This window comes from Eumetopias jubatus, unplaced genomic scaffold (genome assembly GCF_037043125.1).
Source record: "Eumetopias jubatus isolate StellerSeaLion01/CBP00866 unplaced genomic scaffold, mEumJub1_p1.0 scaffold_10, whole genome shotgun sequence".
In the NCBI taxonomy this organism is placed as follows: domain Eukaryota; kingdom Metazoa; phylum Chordata; class Mammalia; order Carnivora; family Otariidae; genus Eumetopias; species Eumetopias jubatus.
This window is the reverse complement of record NW_028274816.1, coordinates 82,144,337-82,164,712: the sequence shown is the minus strand read 5'-3', so window position 1 is coordinate 82,164,712 and position 20,376 is coordinate 82,144,337. Positions and strand designations below refer to the sequence as shown.

General features: G+C 66.0%; 1 protein-coding gene across 1 annotated transcript in view; it reads left to right on the top strand.

The window, feature by feature from the left end:
- BAHCC1 (BAH domain and coiled-coil containing 1) overlaps nt 1–20,376 on the top strand; it is a 59,773-nt gene that overhangs the window by 9,089 nt on the left and 30,308 nt on the right. Inside the window, exon 2 of the mRNA XM_088028104.1 lies at nt 14,058–14,237. Within this exon, the coding sequence (XP_087884230.1) occupies nt 14,058–14,237 (180 nt within the window). The remainder of the gene's footprint in view (nt 1–14,057; nt 14,238–20,376) is intronic.

Below are 20,376 nucleotides of genomic sequence, written 5' to 3'. Positions count from 1 at the left end.
GCAGGCAGGCTCTTCACGCGGTGCCACTTTGCTGTTTGGACCTCGAGCCCTGGGAGCCGGCTCCTGGTTCTCTGGCTCGACACCTGGCCAGGGAGGTGTGCGTGGTGGGACTGGTCGTGTCCAGGCCTTCTGATAGCCGGCGGCCCCTGCTCTGCGTCTTCGGAGCCCGTTAGAGCTGGATGGACACACACACACTTGTACACACCCCGGCCCCAGGATGTGCCCCGAGGCCGGGAAAGAAAGTGACTGGTGCCTGCGTCTGGCAGGAGGGGCTGCTTCCCTGGGGACAGGCAGGGAGGCACATGGGCACCTCCTGGAGGCCCCCCTTCACAGGTCACAGTCCCTCCAGGCCCTCCCCGTGGTCTGTCTAGAGGTCCAGTGGTCTTGAGCACAGAGGTAGAAAACGGGTTCTGCCTCCTGCACTGGCCCTGGGGGCCTGCCATCCTCCTGGCTGGCTTTTGCTTCTGGGGGCCATAGGCATGGGGGCTCGTCAGATGTGTCTGGGGCTTCTCACAGGGTTTGACATCATGGGGATGAAGATGGAGACCCTGGGTCTGGGCAGGGCAGTCTGCAAGTCTGGGAGCCCCACAGATGGAGTGGGGGTGCTGAGCATCTCTCTCCGGAGACCATGGGGGCCGTCCAAGGCCAGAGGCAGGATGGCTCCAGGGTCCTTGGGCAGATGACCCGGGGCAGGTCCCCGGGGGGTGGGTCAGCGGGGGGGGGGGGGCTGGGGGGGATGTTTCTCTGAGCGTCTCTCTTCCCTCTCATTTCTCTGTGCGAGCGTGAAGAGATGCTAGTGATGGGGGGCCGGGACTCCGGCCTTGAGCCGTGAGTGGGCCTGGGGTCTCTCCTCTCCCTGCGCATCTGTCCCCAGCCCACCCTCCTTGTCCTCAGCCCTCCAGCCCTCCCCCACTGTGGGTGTGCGCTGCACCCTCCTCTCTGCTCCCCCTTTTCTGTACCCTCAAACCCCGACCCCAGACAGGCACCTGTGCCCAGACCTGAGGTGGAGTTCAGCGAAGGAGCGTGAGGCTTAGGGAGGACAGAGGGCTGGGGAGACCCCCGGGGGGGAGTCGGGTGGTGACGGCCGACTTGCAGATGGGGAGGGTCGCCCACCCACAGCAGGCTGGCTCTGTCCTCTGCCGCTCACACCCTCACTGAGCACGGGAGGCCCGGAAACTTTGAGGTCAGCGCCGGCCTCCCTGTCTCCTTCCTCCCTTCCTTCCTTCCCTTCGTGCCTCCCTCCTCTGGCTCTCCGTGGGCAGCCCCTGACCCCTGCACAACTGCCGGGAGGCCCCGGTGGGCTGACGGCCAAGCCCGCCTGGGTGTGTGGTGGCCCCAAGCGGTGGCGGGTGGGAGATGTGTGTCCTCTGGAGGCATCTCCGACTCCCTTTCCCCTCCCCTGCCCTCCTGCCCCGGGGGAGCCCTGAGCTTCCGGTGGTTTCTAGCCTTCCTACTCCCCCTCCGCCTCATAGCTCCACCCCAGCCCGCGCATCTCCGTGGGGTCCCTCCCCACAAACCCTCCCCGTCCTGCTTCCCTCCCAGCCCCCTGCTCAGGTTCCCGTCCGTCCCCGTCCCCGCAGGCAGGCGCCTCGCACTCAGCAGGGCACCAGCCCAGATGCCTCCTCCCCAGCACTCCCCGGGGCCCTGGCGGCCCCCAGGCGGCGGGTTCGGGGCCCGGGCGTGGACAGGAATATGGTGAGGGCGGAACTGGGGCTCCCACCTGCCTTCTGGCCTCAGCAGTGGCACCTTGTAGAACGGTGACAGCAGACCCCTTTGTCCCTGGCCGGGATGCACGGCAGGGAGCGGAGCTGGACTCTGGCACCCACAGGACACGCCGGGTGTGCCCAGTGGGGCAGTTGTCCTGCCCACCCAGCCTGCCGTGTGCCCCAGCCACCCCAGCCAGCGGGTCACTCATGGGCACTTTGCCTGAAGCCAGTCCCCTTTTCGAGACTTTTTGCATCCCTTTGGGTCTCCTAAAAATAAGCTTTTAATTTATTTTAAATTAACACTAGAATTAAATCTAAATTAAGTTGTAATGCATCTTTAGGCCAGCTCTTAAAAAGTCCTCAACGTGTGTGAATACAGATGAGATTGAGAAAAGTTGGGAAGATGTACATGAGACTATCCCATCCTTCATGACCTGTTGTAGATTCGGTGACAAATACCTAGTAGAAATCCAGAACGATTAAGAAAGAAGGGCCCTTGCGTGGGAGAGGAGTAAACGGTCCTTGGAATGCCAGATGCAAGGGGAGGGGGCCAGGACGAGACGCCGTACAGGGACCTCCATGGTTGCTGGTGCCTTTAGTGGTCAAAGGCTGAGGTGACCTTGGGCTTGGCTTGAAGGGAAGCCGGGCCATGGGGGAGCTGGGGGTGCATCTGTGTGTCTGTGTCGCTGGAGTCAGGAGGCTGCCGTTGGCCAGGGTGGGGCTGGGGGGAACTTCCCACATAAACTCGGATTTCTGGTTTTTCTGCGGAAGCAGATCTGTGCCCTGAGTTGCTGATTCCCCTCCTGGTCCTTCCTGAAGGTTCCTTCTTTGCTCTGGGCTCCACTGTACATGCAGCAAAACCCCTCCCCACCCAGGTTCCGAGGCTTCTCTATGTATTAGTTAGCTATTGCTGTGTAACAAATCATCCCAAACTTGGCAGCTTAAAGCAGCAAACATTATCACCTCATACTCTCTGTGGCTCAGGAGTCCGAGTCAAGGTGTCGGCCGGGGCTGTGGGCATCTCAAGGCTCAGCGGTGGGGGGGCCCCATTCCCAGCTCCCCCTGGGGCTGCCACAGGCCTCGGTTCCTTACGGGGGTCTGGCGGGGGACAACGGTTCTGCAGAAGTGAGTCTAATCCCACCCACACTTGGGAGGGGACTACATAAAGGCATGAATACCAGGGGTCAGGGGTCGTTGGGAGCCCCACTCGATCTGGACCCCTCTTGAGGCTGTAACTGCCCTGATAGGCCCAGCTGCAGGCCCCGGGGGTGGTCCTCCGCGTCCCCCCACACTCCCGGGCTCCCTGCATGGGGCCTGGCCAAGCCCCCGGAGAATGCCCTCCTTCCCAGCCTCTCTCCCCTCTGGTCTAGCTCAGCCCCCTCCCTGCCCCACAACCCTGTCATCACTTCCTCACAGTGACCGCACCCTGGCTTGTCCCCTCCGAAAGCCTGCTGCCTGCTCCGTGGAGGGCCCCAGATAAACGTGGACCTGCTCCCCTGTGGGCCGGGCACGTTGTCCACGGCAGCGCGGCAGTTGTCCGCTCCAAGACTTGCCACCAGCAGGCCAGTGACTTGGCCCCAAAATGGCCTCGAGGACAGTAAGGGTCACCGAGAGATCCAAGGACCATTGTTGGAGGCCAGGGTGCCTGGCTTGTGGTTTCCTCAGATTCCAGGCTGGGCCGCGCTGAGGGGGGGTGACCCCACACGTGGCGGTCGTTCTCCGTAATCATTTGTCTAATGAATGAGCCGGGTTAGAGTTTCACTGTGTGGACGGAGCCCAGGGCTCCGGCTGTGGCTTGGGTGACAGGGTTTGGGCACTGTGAGATCCGCGCAGCGCTTTTTCCTGCTGTTCCTGAACCAGGAGCCTGTCCCGGTGAGATCAGCAGGTGGCCTGGGCTTACCTGCCCGCCGCCCCCCCCCCCCCAGCCCCCTGGAGCCAGTGCAGGTCAGGGCAGACCCTGGGCAGCCTCGCCAGGCCCTGGGTCCCCCCGAGGAGTAGGGAGCTGGCCCTGGGCCTGGCCACTGGACAGGGAGCCAGAGGTCAATGTGCATTTGTGGCCTCTAGCCCCTGAGGCTGCGTGCGAGGTGCCCTTTGGGGACCTTGTCCTGTCTGGGCAGCCCAGCACAAAGTCCCCTTCCCTCCTTTGGCGGCAGAGCCTTTTCTGCATGCAATACTTGCTTGGAGCCCAGGCTGTGAATTGGGGCGAGGGGATCAGTTCTTAGGCTCGGGGACAAGTCCCCTGGGGCAGACGGGGTCCTGGTGGCAGAGCTCAGTGGGACCACTTGCTTGCCCTGTGGTCACATTGGGAGCAACGTGGAAGCACAGGCCTCGGGGCTGGAAGCCCAGGGCTGGTTCTCTGCCCCAGTGCCTCTCACCCCGGCCCCTTGCAGGCCCTAGGCCTTGGGGAGCTGGGGAGCATAGGGCTGGACGCTGAGGTGCAAGCTGCAGGGGACGCTGCTGCATTTTCCCTCCGGTGGAAATTTCTGCTGGGTTGCCCCAGGCCTGACCCCCCCCATGGGCTCCCCTGGGCTGGCTTCCAATCCAGCCCCGTTCTGGAGGCCGCCGTCCGCCTCAGGACTGCTCCTCTCCCTGGGGGTCTCAGCTCCGTGGGCTGCGGGCCGCCCGCCCCAGAGCCCCTTGTCTTACCCTGCGCCTCAAGGGTCCCCAGAAGCACCATGGTTTTACCTCTGAGAAGTGAGGTCTTCCCTCTCCTGAGGCTTACTGTTTCTGGGGACGAGAACTCCCCATCTCTGTACTTGTGAGGGAGTAGGTGGTTTGTCGCAGCAGCCGCTAGAAGAAACCACAAGGGCGCAGACAGCGCACGGGGCACACCCCACCCCGCGCCTGCCGCGCTGTCCTGCGAGCACTGTGGGCCGAGCACTGTGCGCCGGGTGGGGTCTGCGCCTCCCGCCAGGAGCCAGTGACGGCCCCCGGGGGAGCCAGGCCTTTCCCTGCTCCTGGCCCCGGGGCCTGAGAGGCAGTGGGGGAGGCCGGGATGGGGTGCGGAGGGCTGGCCCGTCAGAAGGTCGGGCTCCCTGGACGTCTCGGCCAGGAGAGGCCCAGGTCCCTGTCTGCTGGGAGCGGAGCGTTGGGTGTGGGTGCTGGGCAGGCCCCGATCCAGTCTCCCTCCCCGGGCCCCTTGAGGATTTGGTCTCACTCAGCGGCTCTCTGGCGAGTCACCTCAGCTCTCTTGGTAGGACACCTCTAGGCCCCCACGTGGCCCAGGGCATAGCTTGGCAGGCGGCCCCGGGGCGGGGGGGCGCCCTCCTCTGCCGGCACCTCCCCCCACACCACTCCTGCAGGGCGATGCAATCTCGCTGAGAAATAAACAGCATTTTTCGTTAATTAGACCCCAGCCTTTTCTCCATCTCCCTCCCCGTGGCCGCCCTAGCTCACATCCCACAGAGCATTTGCCAGCTCTCACATGCTCATCGAGGCTTCTCCTCTCCGTGTCCCCAGGCTCTCCCGTGTGTGCGCGTTTGCCCTCGGGTGCTCCCCGGCTCTCTGCCCTTCCTGCTGGTCTCCCCTCCTTCAGGCCCCCCCCACCCGGCCATGAGCAAACCCCTGCAGCTGAGAGGCCCCCCTCCTGAGCTGGGCCCTTCTCAGGGCCCACAGGTGGCCGCGTGCTTTCGAGGGGGGTTGGGGTCAGGCGGCTTCATCCTAGGGTCCCTCTGGCCACCCCACCTTGCCCACACCCCCCTGCTCTCCGGGGCATCTGGGTCAGTCCGTTGCTGTTACTTTGTTCTCCGTAGTTGAGTTGCTGGGACCCTGGACTCACCTGGGGCCCACGCCTGGCCCTGCGCCTCTTCTGCAGGGGCTAGATGGGTGGTTAGCCGCTTGGAGGCATGGCCGGGTGCTGAATGGAGAGCCCTGCGTGGAGTCAGGCTGGGTTTCACAGAGGAGGCTGGGTGCCAACTGAGCCTTGAGAAATAAAGAGTCAGGAAGGGGTAGCCCTGGAGTGTGAGCGCTGGTGTGGCTAGATCGAACCACACCTGCAGGAGTGGGCGGGGAAGCAAGGACAGAAAGTTGGCCCTGTCATCAGGGACCCACAGAACTTCTTGAGAAAGAACTGGTCTCTCTTTCTCAGAGACCAGAGGCTGGTCCATGCAGTGACCTGTGGCGATCTCGGGTCTCCCTCCTGGCCCCACACCAGGACACTGCGGCCCAAGTCAGGCCCTTGGTCCCCGGTCCTTCTCGGGCACGAGGGAGCAGAAGCTGGCCTGAGTGCTTGCAGTAGCCAGGGGAAGCTCTCCCAGCCCAACATGGTAGCTGACCCCACGGCTGGAGGTCATGACCCCAGGGCACACAGCTGTCCCTGTCCCCTGGCCTGCCCCCATGGAGCTCACCAACACACACCAGGGCCTGTCCCACCTGGGTGTGGGCGCAGGGTGCCTGGCTCAGCCTGTAGCCTTGTTAGGATGGGTCTTCAGATCCCTCCACACCCACCTAAGCCAGCCCAGCCTCTGGGCCTTGTGGCTGGACCTGGTGCAGGATGCAGGGTGTTCTCTGAAGAGTCTTGCCAACCCTTCCTCACCCTGGGAAGATGCGGTGCCTCTAAGTGCCCCACCCCGAAACCGCCAGCCTCCAGGCAGGGCGAGAGTCCTGCATTTACTTAGGACAGCAAAGGGGTTTATGAACCTGCCGGAAGCAAGAGGCTGGACTTGGTGAGGCTCTAGTCTGGCTCCAAGGGCCAAGGAAACTGCCTCTGCGGCCGACAGCCTGGGGTGAGGGGGTGAGGAAGCTGGGGCCCGCTCCACGGCTGGCACCCAGGTGGGCATGCAACAGGGGTGGCCTCCAGGTAAGGCTGAGGTGTGGCAGGAGAGGGACTAACTGTGTAACTTGGTCTGGGGGTTGTAAGTGCCCATAAGGGAGGGGTAATCAGATGGGGGGAGGGAAGGAGGGATGGATGGAGGGATGGATGGATGGATGGATGGATCCACAGAATAGGCGGGTGTACAAGATGGTAATGAGCCTGACCCCAAGTGGCCCTCATCCAGCACCTGTCTCCTACCCCTTAATTTCTCCCGCTGTGCTGACCTTGGAGCCTCTGCCCGATGCAGGCAGCGATGTCTCCTTCGTGGGGTGGAAGAGGGAGGAGGAAGATCGCACTCACTGGACAGCAGTCTAGTGCCAGCCTATGCAGGACACTATGGCCGGGTCCACTTGGCGATGGGGAGGGCTGGCCCGCGGGGCACACTCCCCACCCACAGGCATAGGGCCTTCCACTGGAGTCCATCCTGTGCTGATGTGACCTTGTCAGACCAAACCCTATGAGCAGACCTGCCTGAGCCTCCGTCTGCCCACAGCTAACATGGGGCATATCCAGCCGAAGCTCGAGGGGCTGGGGGCCGGGGCCCAGGGCACGCGGGCAGAAGAGCAGCGTCTAGGCCAGAGCGTCCACCTCCTTGCGGCTGGCTTCTTTCAAGATGGTGGGAAGGGAGGTGCCTTGCTTTGGCCGAGGATGCTCTTCTAGCCGGGGGCGTTCGGGCGGTGGTGCTGATGAGCCCTGGCCACCTCCCCACACGCCCCCCAACTTGCCTGCCCTCAGGAGTGTCCTGGAGGGGGAGGTGCTGGCTGCCCGCCAGGGAGAGTGTGCAGGGAAGGAAGGCTGCATGGAGAGCAGGAGAGAGCCGAGGGGGTGGCTCTCAGCCGCTGCTGCCCAGACCCCCCGGCCGAGGGGCCCCGTGAGTCACTCTCAGCCTCGAGTCCGAGGGCGGCCCCTTTGCCCAGCCAAAGGGCTAAATTTACCCTTTTAATAAGAACCAGACTTATATCCGATTTTCCTTTTCTTTTCTTAGTTCTGGGTTGTTGGTGGCTGGGCCTCGCCGTCATCTTGCCTCCACGTTTGTCAGCTGGGTGGCTCAGCAACCACAGGATTTTCCTATTATGGCCTGAGAACTGCTGCCTTTGGGCCAACCCGGGCTTCTGGAAGGTTCTCCTGGGCCATTGGAGAGGGGCTTCCCATGTGACACATTCATGTTTCTGGGCGGGTGCCCCTCAGCCTGGGCTGCCTCCACCTCCTAGGGCTGGGCCCGCCAGAAGGCTCCCCCACGGCGTCACATTCCCGCCTCCTCCGTTCTCTGTCCCTCCTCTCTGCCCGTGCCTGCCTCAGGGTCCTCGTCTTGTCCAGCCACTGTCTCGGTTTGTGGACGGCAGCCGTTGGGAGGAGTGCTCACGGACTCCCGGAGCCGTGGTGGCAGAGGGCTGGCTTGAGGCGGGGCAGGGCCCGTGTCTGGCCAGACCGAGTGAGTGAATGGTGCTGGACAGGCCGACATCTGGGGGCTGCCCAGTAAGGCTGGCCCTGCAGGGGGGCATCCCTGATCAGAGAGGGCTTCGGGCCAGTCTAAGCCACTTCTCTGCTGCAGAGGGGGTGGGCTGATTGTCGGGAGGCGGGCCTGGCCACGTGGCCTGCCACCTGTCCCCCAGCATCCACACGACTCCTAGAGCCACGTTCAGGTCCAGGAAGCTGGGGGCTGAACAGCTGGCCTGGGGAGGGGCCTACTCCCAAGCAGCATGGAGTTCAGGAGTTGGGGGTGTTTGAGCGATAGTTTGGTGAAGACTAGAGACTAGGATTCCCTTCCACCACTAGTGAGCCTGGAGGCACCCCCACCTCCCAGGTGGGCAGGATCCAGTCAGCCGGTCAGCCTGCTGCCCCCTCCCACGTCAGCCCCGGGGGGCAGACAGAACCAAAGGCCAGGAGCCTCGTCCACGGTCTGGGCCAGCGCGGGGACCAGGTTGGTGGGAGTCTGACCCTGGGAAGCGGGTCTTAGAGGCGGCTTACACAAGAACACCGCCGCGCACTCGCTCAGAGTCACGTGTCCACACCCATATCCAGAGCTCGTACTGAGCCCGCACCAGCACGTGCACCCATAGCCACGTGTGCCACGCCCAGACACCCCGCACACATGCCCACACACGGGCCCTCACTCTGCTGCCCCTCTGCCCCCACGCTTGTGCGTGCATGTGTGTGCGCACCATCATCTCGTGCCTGGGCCAGTGGTGGGTTCCAGCCCAGCCGGGACCGTTCCTGGGGGGGGATCTGGGAATGGAGCCTCCAGATTCGAGTACACCCAGAGCAGGCCCTGTGGGCCGCAGTGTGGCACAGCCTCCGACGTCCGTGTTGTGGCACTTTGGGCTTCCTGGTGGGGGCAGTCCCAGAGCGACCCCTCCCTCCAGGGCCTGGTCTCCCCATCCCTGTCCCCCTCCCTCCCTGCTTTCCAGCAGGCTGGACCGAGGCCTCTGCTTCGTCATCCACGCAGGACTAAGGCTGGACACCAGCTGGACGCTCTCCTTCCTTGCTCCCTGTCCTGGAACGAGAGGGCTGTGGTCTGGTCCAGGCAGTGGGCTGTGCATCCTTCCTGCCGCCTCTTTTCCGCAGCCCCCTCTAGGCCTGACTCGGCGCAGGAGGGGCACTTTGGTCCTCTAAGCAGGCCTCGCGTCCCTCCAGTGTCTCAGCTGCCTCTGGTGTGCTGGGGGAGACCCAGGGGCGCCCCCAGGGGAGTCGGGTGTCCCCGACGCCCAGGTGAGCCCTGCAGGGCCTGGGGGACGTGGGGAGCCCAAGCAGGTATGCGCGGGAGAACTGGCGCTGGTGGGTGCGGAGCCAGCGAGTCCCGGGCCAATAGCTGGTCACCCGGGCTTCGGGAAGCCACAGGAGCCCTGAGAGCCCCAGAGGGGCTTGCCCCTCAGGAACGGCCGCAACCCTCTTGGCCTTTTCCTCACAACACATCCTGGTTTCCGGGAAGGGAGGACGCTGTCCCTGTGGCTCACTCAAGGCAAAGCAAATGCTCACTCTTCCCGGCTCTCTGAGGCCCTCCGTCTGCCCATCTTTCCCCACCTTCTGCTCCCTCCACCCTCAGCCTGGGGCCACAATGAGGAGACAGGCTTCCTGGTGCCCCCACCACAGGATGGCCTGGTGTGGAGGTGGGGGCTGGATAGAGAGGGGGTGCAGGGGCACTGTGGGCACCTGGCCACCTGGGGTGTACTGGCACCCCAAACTCGGGGTGCATGGCCCAGGGCCACCCGTGTTGCTGCCGGTCAGTCTCAGTGGCCCCTAGACTGGGGGCTCCTCCCGGCCCCCCCTGTGCTCTGGGCCGTGGCAGGTAGGCCTGGCAGACAGGTCGGCAGCGGAAGACCCAGCTGTCCTCAGTTTTGCCTGGCCACATGGGGCCACCTCTGCCAGGGCCGACGCAGCTTGGTGCTGCCTGCTTGTCACTAGCCTCTCTGCACAGAAGCCTGTGGGCGAAGGCTGGGCTCAGCAGTCACTCGAGAGTCTCAGGGAGCTCAGGGCATTCCAGCCCGGCTCCATCTGGCTGGGGCAGTTGGGAGGGAAGCGGCCACCACAGCCAGGGGCCAGGGACGGCCTGTTTCCCAGTCCGGGTTGTCTGGGCCTTGGGGCGTGGGGTCAGATGGGGTTCGGGGTCGAGGCTGGGCCTGAGGAGCCAGGCCGCTGGGGGTTTGTCAGGCAGCCCTCCCGGGCATGCTGGCCCCTGGAGCAGTTTTCTCAGCCAGCCCGGTGCCCAGGCCAGGCGTCCATGGGGTACTAGTAGGCAGAGCTCGGGCAGTGCTGGAGCTGGGACGGGAGCCCTGTGTCTAGGGCTGCAAACCCCAGCTTGGGATGGTCAGGCCCGGGTGCCGTACAGAATGTGCAGCACAGAATGGCCCGCCTCTGGCCCTGCGAACACCTCACACCACGTCCAGGCCCCTTTCCTGAGGCCATCCTACATATGTGCCATATCTGTGCTGAGAATGGACTGAGAGCCCCGGGGGAGTGGCCAGCTGGACCGTGCACGCTGGAGGGGCTGGGGCAGCCTCGGAGCGGACGGGCCTCATTCAAACCCCAGTCGAGGTACCTGGGACCGTGGAGTCCAGACGAACAATGCCCCATGGTGGGGTGGGCCTGCCGTCCGGGACTGCGTGAAAGCAATTAGTGTGAGGTCTGTAGAGCCCCTGGTCTGAGAGGGGCTGGTGCGGATGGCTCCAGGATCGGGGCTCCCAGCTGGGGGCAGGGGCATCCTAAGCAAGCACCTCTCTGGCCTTCCCTGCTGCTCCGGGCTCCCACTGTCCCTTCCCGGGCTGGTGACCGCAGCAGTCCGTGGGCAAGGACCCTGCCAAGAGGAAAGGAGCCTTCAGCCCAGTTCCCGGCCAGACTTGGCCACGAGGCTCCAGCCCTGGCCGGGGCCCAGGCCACCTCTGCTCACGCTCTGTCTGGGGCTGGCTACTGGTTGGCGGGAGGGGCTGGGAGGTGGCAGCCAGATCTGCCCATGCCCCTGCTGGCCAGGCACGCTGCCATCTCCAGACTCCTTGGAGGTGGAGGTGACAGTGAGAGCCAGGTAGGGTAGGGGAGGCTCCAGGGGCCATCAGCCCACTCCCCGCCACCCACCACTGCAGCCCGCCTGACAAGGCCTGCAGGACCTTCAGCTGCTTCCAAGCTGCTAGGCCAGGGTGGCAGTGAAGAGACTGAACCCTTCCAAGCAAGGAGTGTGGAGCCCCACGGCGCAGGTTCCAGGCCGGGGGGACTGGCCTGTGGGTCAGGGGGTGTGGGAGCCCCCCTGGGACCTGGCGCTGCAGACTGGGGTTTTAGGAGGGAGTCTCTCCCAGTGGTTCAGGGCATGGGGTGTCTGTGTGTGCAGTGGGGGGCGGCGGAAGTCCCTGTGGTGCTGCATCAGGGCGAGGGCACGTGCACCTAGGGCACTGTGGTGTGCTCTTGGGGCCTGGGGTTTCCAGGGACCCCTGCTTCCTTCCTTGCGTGCATTTTACAGTGAAGATGCAGACATCATATTTGCATGATGAGGCTCTTTTGTTTTCAACATGAAAGGGAAAGAGTGGAGAGAGACCCCCAGGTGGACGGTCTGAGCCAGCCCACCAGGCCCAGGGACCACCGGGGGCAGCTGGGTTAGAGCAGGGGGGCAGGGGTGGCCCTGAGGCCCGGAGGGTGGGGGAGGGGCTGGGTTGGCACGCTGTCCCACCCCATTCATTCCCCACGCTCTGGGGGCATGGGTCCCTTGCTTGGACTCTGAGAAGCCAGCTCTCTGAGGGTCCCCAAGAAGGTCCCCTCGGTCGGGAGACAAGCTGTGTGGGGGAGGTCGGCCCCAGGCTCGGGAGCTCTGGCTCAGCAGGAAGCACCGCCTGCCCCTGGTGTGTCTCCTGCTCTGTGGAGCCAAGACCAGGGGCTGGCTGAGCTGAGCTGCTCCCCCCGCCACCCCGTGCGGTGGGACCCCCTTCTGGGATGGTGTCAGAACAGGGCACCCATGAGAGTCTCCACCCAAGGCCGGGACAAGTCTCCCAGGGGAGGGCCATGATGTCCTGGGACCTCCCCAACCCAGGTTTCAGCTTAGGACAGCCCCCCGGGCCTCAGGCCCGCTCCCCGTCTGTCCTGGCCCCACGTGGGTGACCCTTGGGGTGGGTCTTCAGAGGTTGCCTGCTGCCTCTGCAGGAGCACCAGGATTGGGCAGCCCTCTGCGGGACCCACCTCCAAGCCTCAGCTTCCCTGGGCCCGAGGGCCAGACGGCCCGGTGGGACTCTGAGCTTCCTTTCCCGCCCCGCCTGGGGCCTGGCCCGCCGCCTCGCCCCCGCGGTGTGGGAGAGCTCAAGGTGCGGGCTTCTCAGGCTGAGCTCCTGGAGAAATCCTTTATCCAGGCCCGACTCTTGGACTCGGTTGCTTCCCACTGTCCCGGGAGGAGCAGGGCGGGAGGGACTTCCCTGGGAGGGTGAGGGGGTGGGCAGCCCTGGGGGACTCGGGCCTGGCCTGGGCGAGGCAGGAAAAGGCCTGCTCATCCCCCAGGCATGGCCCCCCCAGGGTCCCCCGAGCCCAGCAGGGGCCGCCCTCCCACTCCTGCCCCTCCACCCGCGGCCCCTGGAGGCCAACACTTCCCTTCCCAGCCCAGAGTCCCGTCCCCCCCCCCCCCCCCCCCCCCGGCTGGACGCCTGTGGTCTGGCTGCGGCCCATGGCAGTCCCAGCCCTGCAGTCCGGGAAGTCCCTGGCTCCTGGGCACCTTCGTCCCCTGCCCCTGGGTCCGCTCAGGGTCTCCGTGCAGCCTGACACCCACCACAGAGGTCAGCGTGTAGTCCGGTGCCCCTGCCGGCGCTCACAGACCTGCCTCCATGGCCTACACCCAGGAAAGGCCCCTTTCCTCCGTAATGTCCCATTCACTCGCTGGCAGGGCCGGAGGCCGGCAGGGTTCCCCCCGGGGCAGCCCCTCCCTCTCCCCTGCCCTGGGCCCTGCCTCCTCCGTGCTGAGTCACCCCGTGTCTGGGAAGCTCCCAGGGCCACGCCAGGCTGGGTGAGGAATCACAAATTCACAAATTTCCCCTGCCTCCCAGGCTGGGAAACAGCTGCCCTGACTCACCTTGGACAGGACCCCCAGAGCCCCCGCGAACCCCCCGGGCCCCGACACCCAGCCCCACGGAGTGTTGAGCCCCCAGGTCCCTGCTCCCCGTCCCCTGGGATGGTCCCAAGCCAGGCTCACTGCCCGTGGAACAGAGGTGACAAGGTGCGGCCAGAGCGGGGCCGTGCAGTGCAGCCCTAAACCACACGCCAGGCGCCGGGGGCCGCTCCTCGAAGAGCGGTCTGTGAACGCAAATGCCCGGTCGGCATGGAGAGCCAGGGAGGCTCGCTCAGCCTGGCGGTGGCCGCTGGACTTGGGCAGAGAGGGGACACAGTGGCGAGGGTGCAGGTGGACCTGGAGGGCCGCGAGGCCGGTACCAGCGGAAGCACGGAGGGTCCTGGGAGGCAGATGACGGGGCGCCCGCCTGCCAGCCTGGCCGGAACCTCAAGAGACCCCGGGGCTGTGAAAAGCGGGCCTAGCTTCCTCCTCAGGCTTCTCTCATCCTTCATTTCGGTCTCGCTCACCTGGGACGGGGCTGAGGAGTCAGTCGGTTGGACCGGGGGGAGAAGGTTGAGGACCCCACTGTGGGGAGGGGCCGGTCCCCCCCGTGCTGCCCGGGCGGGTGGGCAGAGGCTGCGGGGCCCGCAGGGCTGGGGCAGGGCCTCCACTGACACTGGAGCTCTCCGGGAGGTGTGGGCAAAGCAGTCTGGCAGGTCGGCTGCTGGTGGAGGGACCGTGGCCTGGGAGAGGCGGGGGCTCTGCCTCTGCAGAGAAGGCCCACCCGCAGAGCAGCTTGCTCCCCACAGGCCCAGGGCTTGGCATCTGGCTGCCAGGGTGGGGGAGGGGGCGGCAGGAGTGCAGACAGTCACCGGAGGGCACTGGACCCCGAGTGCACCTGTCGGGGGGCGTCTGGGCTATTTGAAGACAGAAACCCCGGGAGTTGGGGGCCCGAGAGAGTCAGCCCTGGGGCAGGGCTTCCCGGTGGGGCTGCCCTGCTCAGACTCACTCTTGCCCCCCGTGTCCACAGCCGGCAGCCGCCTGATGGGGAACTCTCCAGCCTCCTCTTTCATGGGCAGCTTTCTCACCGGCAGCCTGGGCTCAGCGGCCCCTGCGCACCCCAGCGGCCCCGCCCCAGCCCCTTCGGAGCAGGCCTACCGTGCCTCCCACCCCGCCACCTCCCAGATCTGGTTCTCCCACTCCCATGAAGGTAAGTCCACAGCGGGGGCCAGAAGAGGGGCTCCCCTGCTGTGGCCTGCCGAGGAAGCCCCCACGGGGGAGGTGGTAATTGGTTGGAAAGGGGGGGGGGGGCCGGGCAGTGGTCCTAGCCAGATGTGCACCACAGATGGGCAGAGAGGGAGGGAAGGAGGTGGGGCCAGGAGGGCTCTGGGGGAGCCGAGGAAATGTGGAACACAGCTGGGCGGGCCGGGGCCGGGCTGCACCCTCTGCCTGGGGCTGCACCCACCTCCCCAGACCCAGAGAGGTATGGGCTCCAGATGTGCCAGCTGGAGGGCGGGGTGGGGAGGAGAGAGCTGTCAGCATGCTCATGCTGCCACCTTGGGGGCCTGGCCAAGAGCAGAGTCCCTCCCAGGCCCCTGGCCTCGCTGAGCGGCCGGCTAGAAGGCCCCCAGAGGCCCCTCTGGGACTGGGGCTCCCTGCAGTTTCCCCAGCTCTCTGCTGTCTGTTCAGGCCCGCGGTTGCTGGCGTCCACGTGGCTCGGGAAGGGTTAAGGCCGGCAGCGCTGGCTGGCGCGCCGAGAGGTAATGGCACTTGGCAGCAGGCACGGAGGGCTCTCCGCTCCTGGCACTGGCACCGCCGTAACTCAGTGACTGCTGGGCGGCAAGCACTGTGTTTGCGGAGCTCGCACCCACACACCGCGCCCGCCGCCGGGTTCCAGGCAGGGAGATTAGCGCCCGGCGCTGCGGGAGGGCCAAAGAAGCCTCTTTGTGCAACAAGAAAGGGGCTGTTTTCCAAACAGGACAGGTGACAAGTGAGGGACAGTTGTTAAAATAATCTGGGCTTTAAGCGCTGTGCAGAGTGCACATGTTGGGCAGGCGATAAGGAGCGGCTCTCTTTCCTGGTGGAGGGGAGGCCGGGCCGGCCCCGAGGCCCCGGGCAGGCAGGGCCGGCGCCCTGGCCCGCGCTCACCTCCGCTGCCCCTGGCTCCCTGCCCCCGCACTCTCAGGGGCCTCCCCAGGGGAGAGCCGGGGCAGAGGGGGCTGGGCCCTGGCGCGAGGCCTGGCGGCTGTGGGTGGGCCCAGCACTCTGCACCCCCGCCCCCAAGGCCTCCAGCCCTTCCGCCTTCTGTGTCCTCCAGGCAAGCTCCCGGCCCTGGCAGGAGCATCTGGGAAGGATGTCTGTGGGAGGGAGGAGCGCAGCCGAGTGTTGGGGAGCAGGCAGGGGGAGGCCTGCAGCAGCCATGGGGACCACCTCAAAATAACGAAGTAACGGAATAACGGCCACTGCCCCACCCGGGCCCAGCCACAGGTGCACGGCGCGCCCCAGCTGGCTGACTCAGTTTCCCCTCCGTGCCAGGGTGGCCCAGGGTTGGGGCAGCAGCTCTGCTTCAGGAGACACGTATTCCCTTCCCCTCCTTCCCACCCCTGGGGACCTTACCGGCATGAAGGGCGGTTTGTGGGCAGCGCCACCTGCCCTGGGGCCCGGGGAGAAGGTGTCCCTGTTCTGCTGCGGGGAGGGTGGGGTGGGAGGCAGCCTGCAGACAGCGCCCTCAACGGCCTCCCACTCACTTCCCCTGAGCCAACGGCTGCACCAGCAGAGTCTACCTGGCTGGGGGCGGGGCACCCTAGCCCCTGCGTGCGGGCATGCGGGTGTGCCTGCGGGCTTCCTACCTGCCTCCACCGTGGCCTGAGTGGGAAGAGGGTCAGGGCTGGGCCACACTGAGGACGTCTCTCCCCCTCAGGCCAGCCCGGACACTGGCTCTGTCTGTGATCTGTCCCTCCACCAGCCCCCAAACACCGCCTGCACCTCCTCGGGCTCCACGTGCCCGCAGCCTGGTGGGGGAGGGCCTGCCTGCCGGGGCGAGGGGCTCAGTGGGCCAGGGCAGGTGGACAGAGGACAGAGGAAAAGAGGGTGTGGCCTCCTGAGCACCCAGGCAGCCTCCAGGGCACCGGGCGTGTAAGGAGCAGGGCCTGCCCGAGGCCAAAGATGAGCCTGGGAAGGGGCAGCAGCTCTGAAGGGGAGAGCAACGCCCCCCCCCCCCACAACCTGCCAGGTCCTACCTGAGGGTAGCTGGTGTTTGTGTGTGTCCCGGGGACCCTGCAACCGCATGCACCCTCCCGGCCTGTGCCTTGGTTTACCCCCTCGCCATCTCCCTTTTCTCTGCCTTCCGTTGAGCGGCCCGCCTCGGGATCTCCTTCCTGCGGGGTTCCCCGCCCCCTGACAGGCCACGTGGTGCCGGCAGCCTCGCGGTGAGCTTGGAGCGTGGAGGCCAGAGCGAGTGGCAGTGCCTGCTGGCTGGCTGCCCTGGCCGCGTGCCCGGCTGCTAGTTTGACGGGGTGCCAACTGGCTCCCCGCGTGCCGGGGCCTGTTTCTCTGCCGCGTGTGCTCGGAGGGAAGGGGGGTGAGGCGGGTGGGGGGCACGCGACACGGCCGGAGAGTGGGGCCCAGCAGGCACGGTGGGCTGCCTGGGCGGGCTCCTTAGAGATCTGGCTCTCACCCCGTCCTGCTTCCTTCCGCCGCCCCCGGGATGGGCAGGGTGGCAGGTGCCCAGCAAGGCCTGCTCACCGCCCCCTCCCCGACCTGGGGCTGGCCGGCGCTGGGCTCCTGAAGGGCCAGGAGACCAGGACAGGCCAGCAGGTGGGGGCCGGGTCAGGGGAGGGGCCCAGGTGAGCCTACCGCCCCCCCCCAACTCCAGGCAGGACTGCCCACCTCTCCGTTGCTGGACCTAGCTCGCCATCTGGGGGGCAGCCGCCAGAGCAAGGGCCCAGGCTTCCTGCTTCCCTGGTGGAGCAGCTGGGGTGCAGGGGAGGCACCCTGGAGCTGGAGGAGCCGCCCCGGAACATCTGGCCTCCTAGGCTCGCCCAAATGAAGAGTCCTGCCAGAAGCTGGACGTTCTCCTCTGAGGCTTAGGGTGGGAGTGGGCGGCAGAACGGGTCCAGGGCAGCGGTGAGCCAGTGTCCGGCCGCCTGCCCTGGGTGGGTCGGCGCAGGGGCTGGGGGACGGGGGGGGGGGGTGGGGGGGCACAGCACAGCTGGTCCCATTGTCATGGAGCCTGGCCCCTCTCTCCCCACCCCCACCCCCAGCTGCTGGGCTGGGACCACCCACAGGGCCGGTGAAAGGGGATTCTGTTCTTGGGGGCTCAGCTGGGGGGTGCCTAGCTGCTGCTCACCACAGCCTGGGCCACTCGTGGTGGAGGGGGAGCCTTGGGGGGCAGCAGGCACAGGGGGCCTCTCTGCCAGAGGCGGCTACTGCCCCCCCCAGCCTGGGCCAGCCTCCCGGGGCTGCTCCCAGCCCCCCAGTTTCCCCACACCCTGCCAGGCGCCTCTCGGCCCCCTCCATCGCCTCCCCCAGAAGACTTTGGGGAGGGAGTGGGAGCCTGGAGCGTGTCTCTGTGAGGCACAGAGGTGCCACCCCGCATCCACCACCTCTGCGGGAGCTTAGAGGCCAGCCTGCCGCCTGGGGCTTAGTGTTCCAGAACCATCTAGAGGAGCTGCCTGAGGCGGGTCTCTGCTCTGGGCCCCGGCCCCTCCCCCCAGGCCCTGTCAGCTCCTTGGCCCTCTCTCCTGGCCTTAGTTTCCCTGATGGCTCACATCTCCGGGACTCTGCCCCCACAGAACCACTGATGACCCCCCGCGTCTGCGGCGCCCCCGCCCGGCCTCCCTGACCCTGGCCCGTGCTGGAAGGAAGAAGGTGGCTCGTGGGGAGAGCTAGCTGCTCTGAGATCTGAGGACAGAGTGTGGGGAGGGGCCCAACACGGAAAGGAGGGAGGCCCGTCTCCTGTGGACCTCGGACCCCCTCCAGAGCCTCCTTGGGGCCTTTGTGCGGCCAGCCTTCCGTGACCCCTGCCGGTGCCCTCCGCCCCTGGCTGCCCCCTGCCCTGGTCCACGTCCCCATCGGGGTCCCAGCGTGCAGTCTGCCCCCCAGCTGTGGGCCTGACCCTGGTGCCCGGGCAGGCTTCCTCCATGTGTCAGGACCTGTGTAATTGGTTGCTGAGGACACAGGTCCCAACCTGATCCCTGTGAGGCCAGTCCCGGACACCGGCCACTCTGCGGGTCCAGTCTGCCCGGCGCTCCTCCAGGTCCTATGGCCACAGGGGACCCCGAAGTCGGGAGGCCAGGGCCAGTCCCTGGCTCTAGCTCAGGTCAGGCCAGGAGCACACCTGTGGCGCTCAGGATAATGACATTCTGTGTTGACCCTGGCCCAGGGATGGCACTTGCCTTGTTTACTTCTCTGAGCAACACCGTGGTATGTGGGCGGCTGTTCACCCGTTTTACAGGGGAGGAAACAGGCTCGGGAAAGTGTGTGGCGGGCTTTGAGTCCAGAGAGCCTGACTGGGAGGCTGTCCACTCCTCCCTTTCTCTCGGCAGCCCCAGGTGCCCCCGAACCCTGGCTCTGTCCGCCTTCCTCGTGTTGGGAGTAGGTGCCAACCCTTTCCTAGCTCCTGCAGGGACCCAAGCCGGGGTGCCTGCAGCGTGGGCCTCTGCCCGTGCCCAGGCAGCTACGGGGGGCGGGGGGAGGGGTCAGGACCGTGCTGGACCAGACCCAAGGCCCCTGCCCCTTGCAAGGGTCATCTTCACTGCTCAAGAGCAGTGCCTGAGGGGCTGGGAGAGCCACAGCACCTCCGAGCCTCCGTTGCCCCATCTGCACACTGCCCTGCCAGAAGAGCCCTTCTGACCCAGCGTGACAGTCAAAGCATGGCCTACTGGCCAGCCGGTGACAGGCGGAGGGCTCCCTGCAGGTTCGCTGGCGACCACCCTGTCCTGGCGTGTCCCCCATAGCCGCTGTCCACTGCTGGGCCAGGGGCCTTGGCACCTTCCTGGGCTGACACTTGCCGTGGGAGCACGTGTGAGGACAGCGCTATCTGGGCTGGAGAGAGGTCCCCGTGTCACTGCCCGGACAGGTGGCCTATCTCCGGCACAACTGTATGTGGGGCTGGGTTGGGGTGTCCTCGTGTCCGCACACACCCAGGGTCCTCCAGGCACGATGGCCGGCAGGTGGCCGCCCCTGGAGCGGGGCTCCCTAGCACCCGGAGTGGTACTGTGGGATGTCAGTGAAGGTTTTGGGGGTCATGCCGGTCTGCCCCCAGCCCTCCCAAGCCCTCGGGCCCGGCCCCTCCTCTGAGGGAGCTCTGCATCTGTGTCCTGGGCAGTCAGAGCCTTGCTCCTCCCTGCAGAGCACGTGCCAGGAGCCCGGGACTGTCCACGAACTGCCTGGATCCCGGGCAGACTGCCCGCCGCTTTTGTTCCAGAGGCACCTGCAGGAGCCTGGCACCTTCCCCCGGCTCTTAGCACCCCTCTGGGCCTGGGAAGAGACCAGGGCTGCCAGGCCCTGCACCTTGGGCAGTGGGGGGCAGTGTGTATGCGTGGAGCACCTGAACCGGGAATTTGACAGATGGAATGAAACCGGAATCCCCTCGAGCCCACACTTGGGGCCCCGACCTACAGCTGTGGGAGGCTGAGGCGTGGGCACTCCTGAGGGCTGAGCTTCCAAAGCCCGCTCCATCCCGGAGAAGGGGTGTCACTCTGAAAGCCCAGGCTGGACACCCTCGGGTCCGACCACTGAGTGTGAGGGAGCCTCTGGACAGACGCGGGGAGGACCTGGGGAGGGGGCTCTTGCAAGGTTTATTCCCTTCAGATACTAGAGCAGGGATGGCCCGCGTGCTGCCGACTGGCTGCCAATGCCAGTTAATCAGTCAGTCCCAGCACTAGGCTGCATGTGGATGCAGCCTCAGAGGCCTTCTTAACCCAGCATTCTGGGGAGTCACTGTCATTTAGTAGACTTGCGTGCCACGCTTGAAACCCATTGACATCCTGAAAGGGGTGTCACGTGGGAGAGAGCATCCAGTTAGTGTCAGGCATGGGGCCAGGACCCCTAGCTGGGCACGTGTAGCAGGGTTCTGATGACAGGAGTGTGCCAGGGCCGGGTGGGATCTGTCAGGGCGGGCCGGCAGGCGGGTGGGGGTGGGAGGTCTGCTGGGGCTCCATCTGATGGAGCTGACCCTTGCTGAACGCCCCCCCAACCTGAGAGTGGGCCTGACCCAAAGGAGATGGGGCCTCTGATTGGCCAGATGGGCACTTGGGTTCCTCAGAGCGCGCCCCCAGTGGTCATGTCGTGGGGAGCTGCCTTAGGGTCTGATGCCAGGACCCTCCTGGCGGCTCGGCTCGATGGTA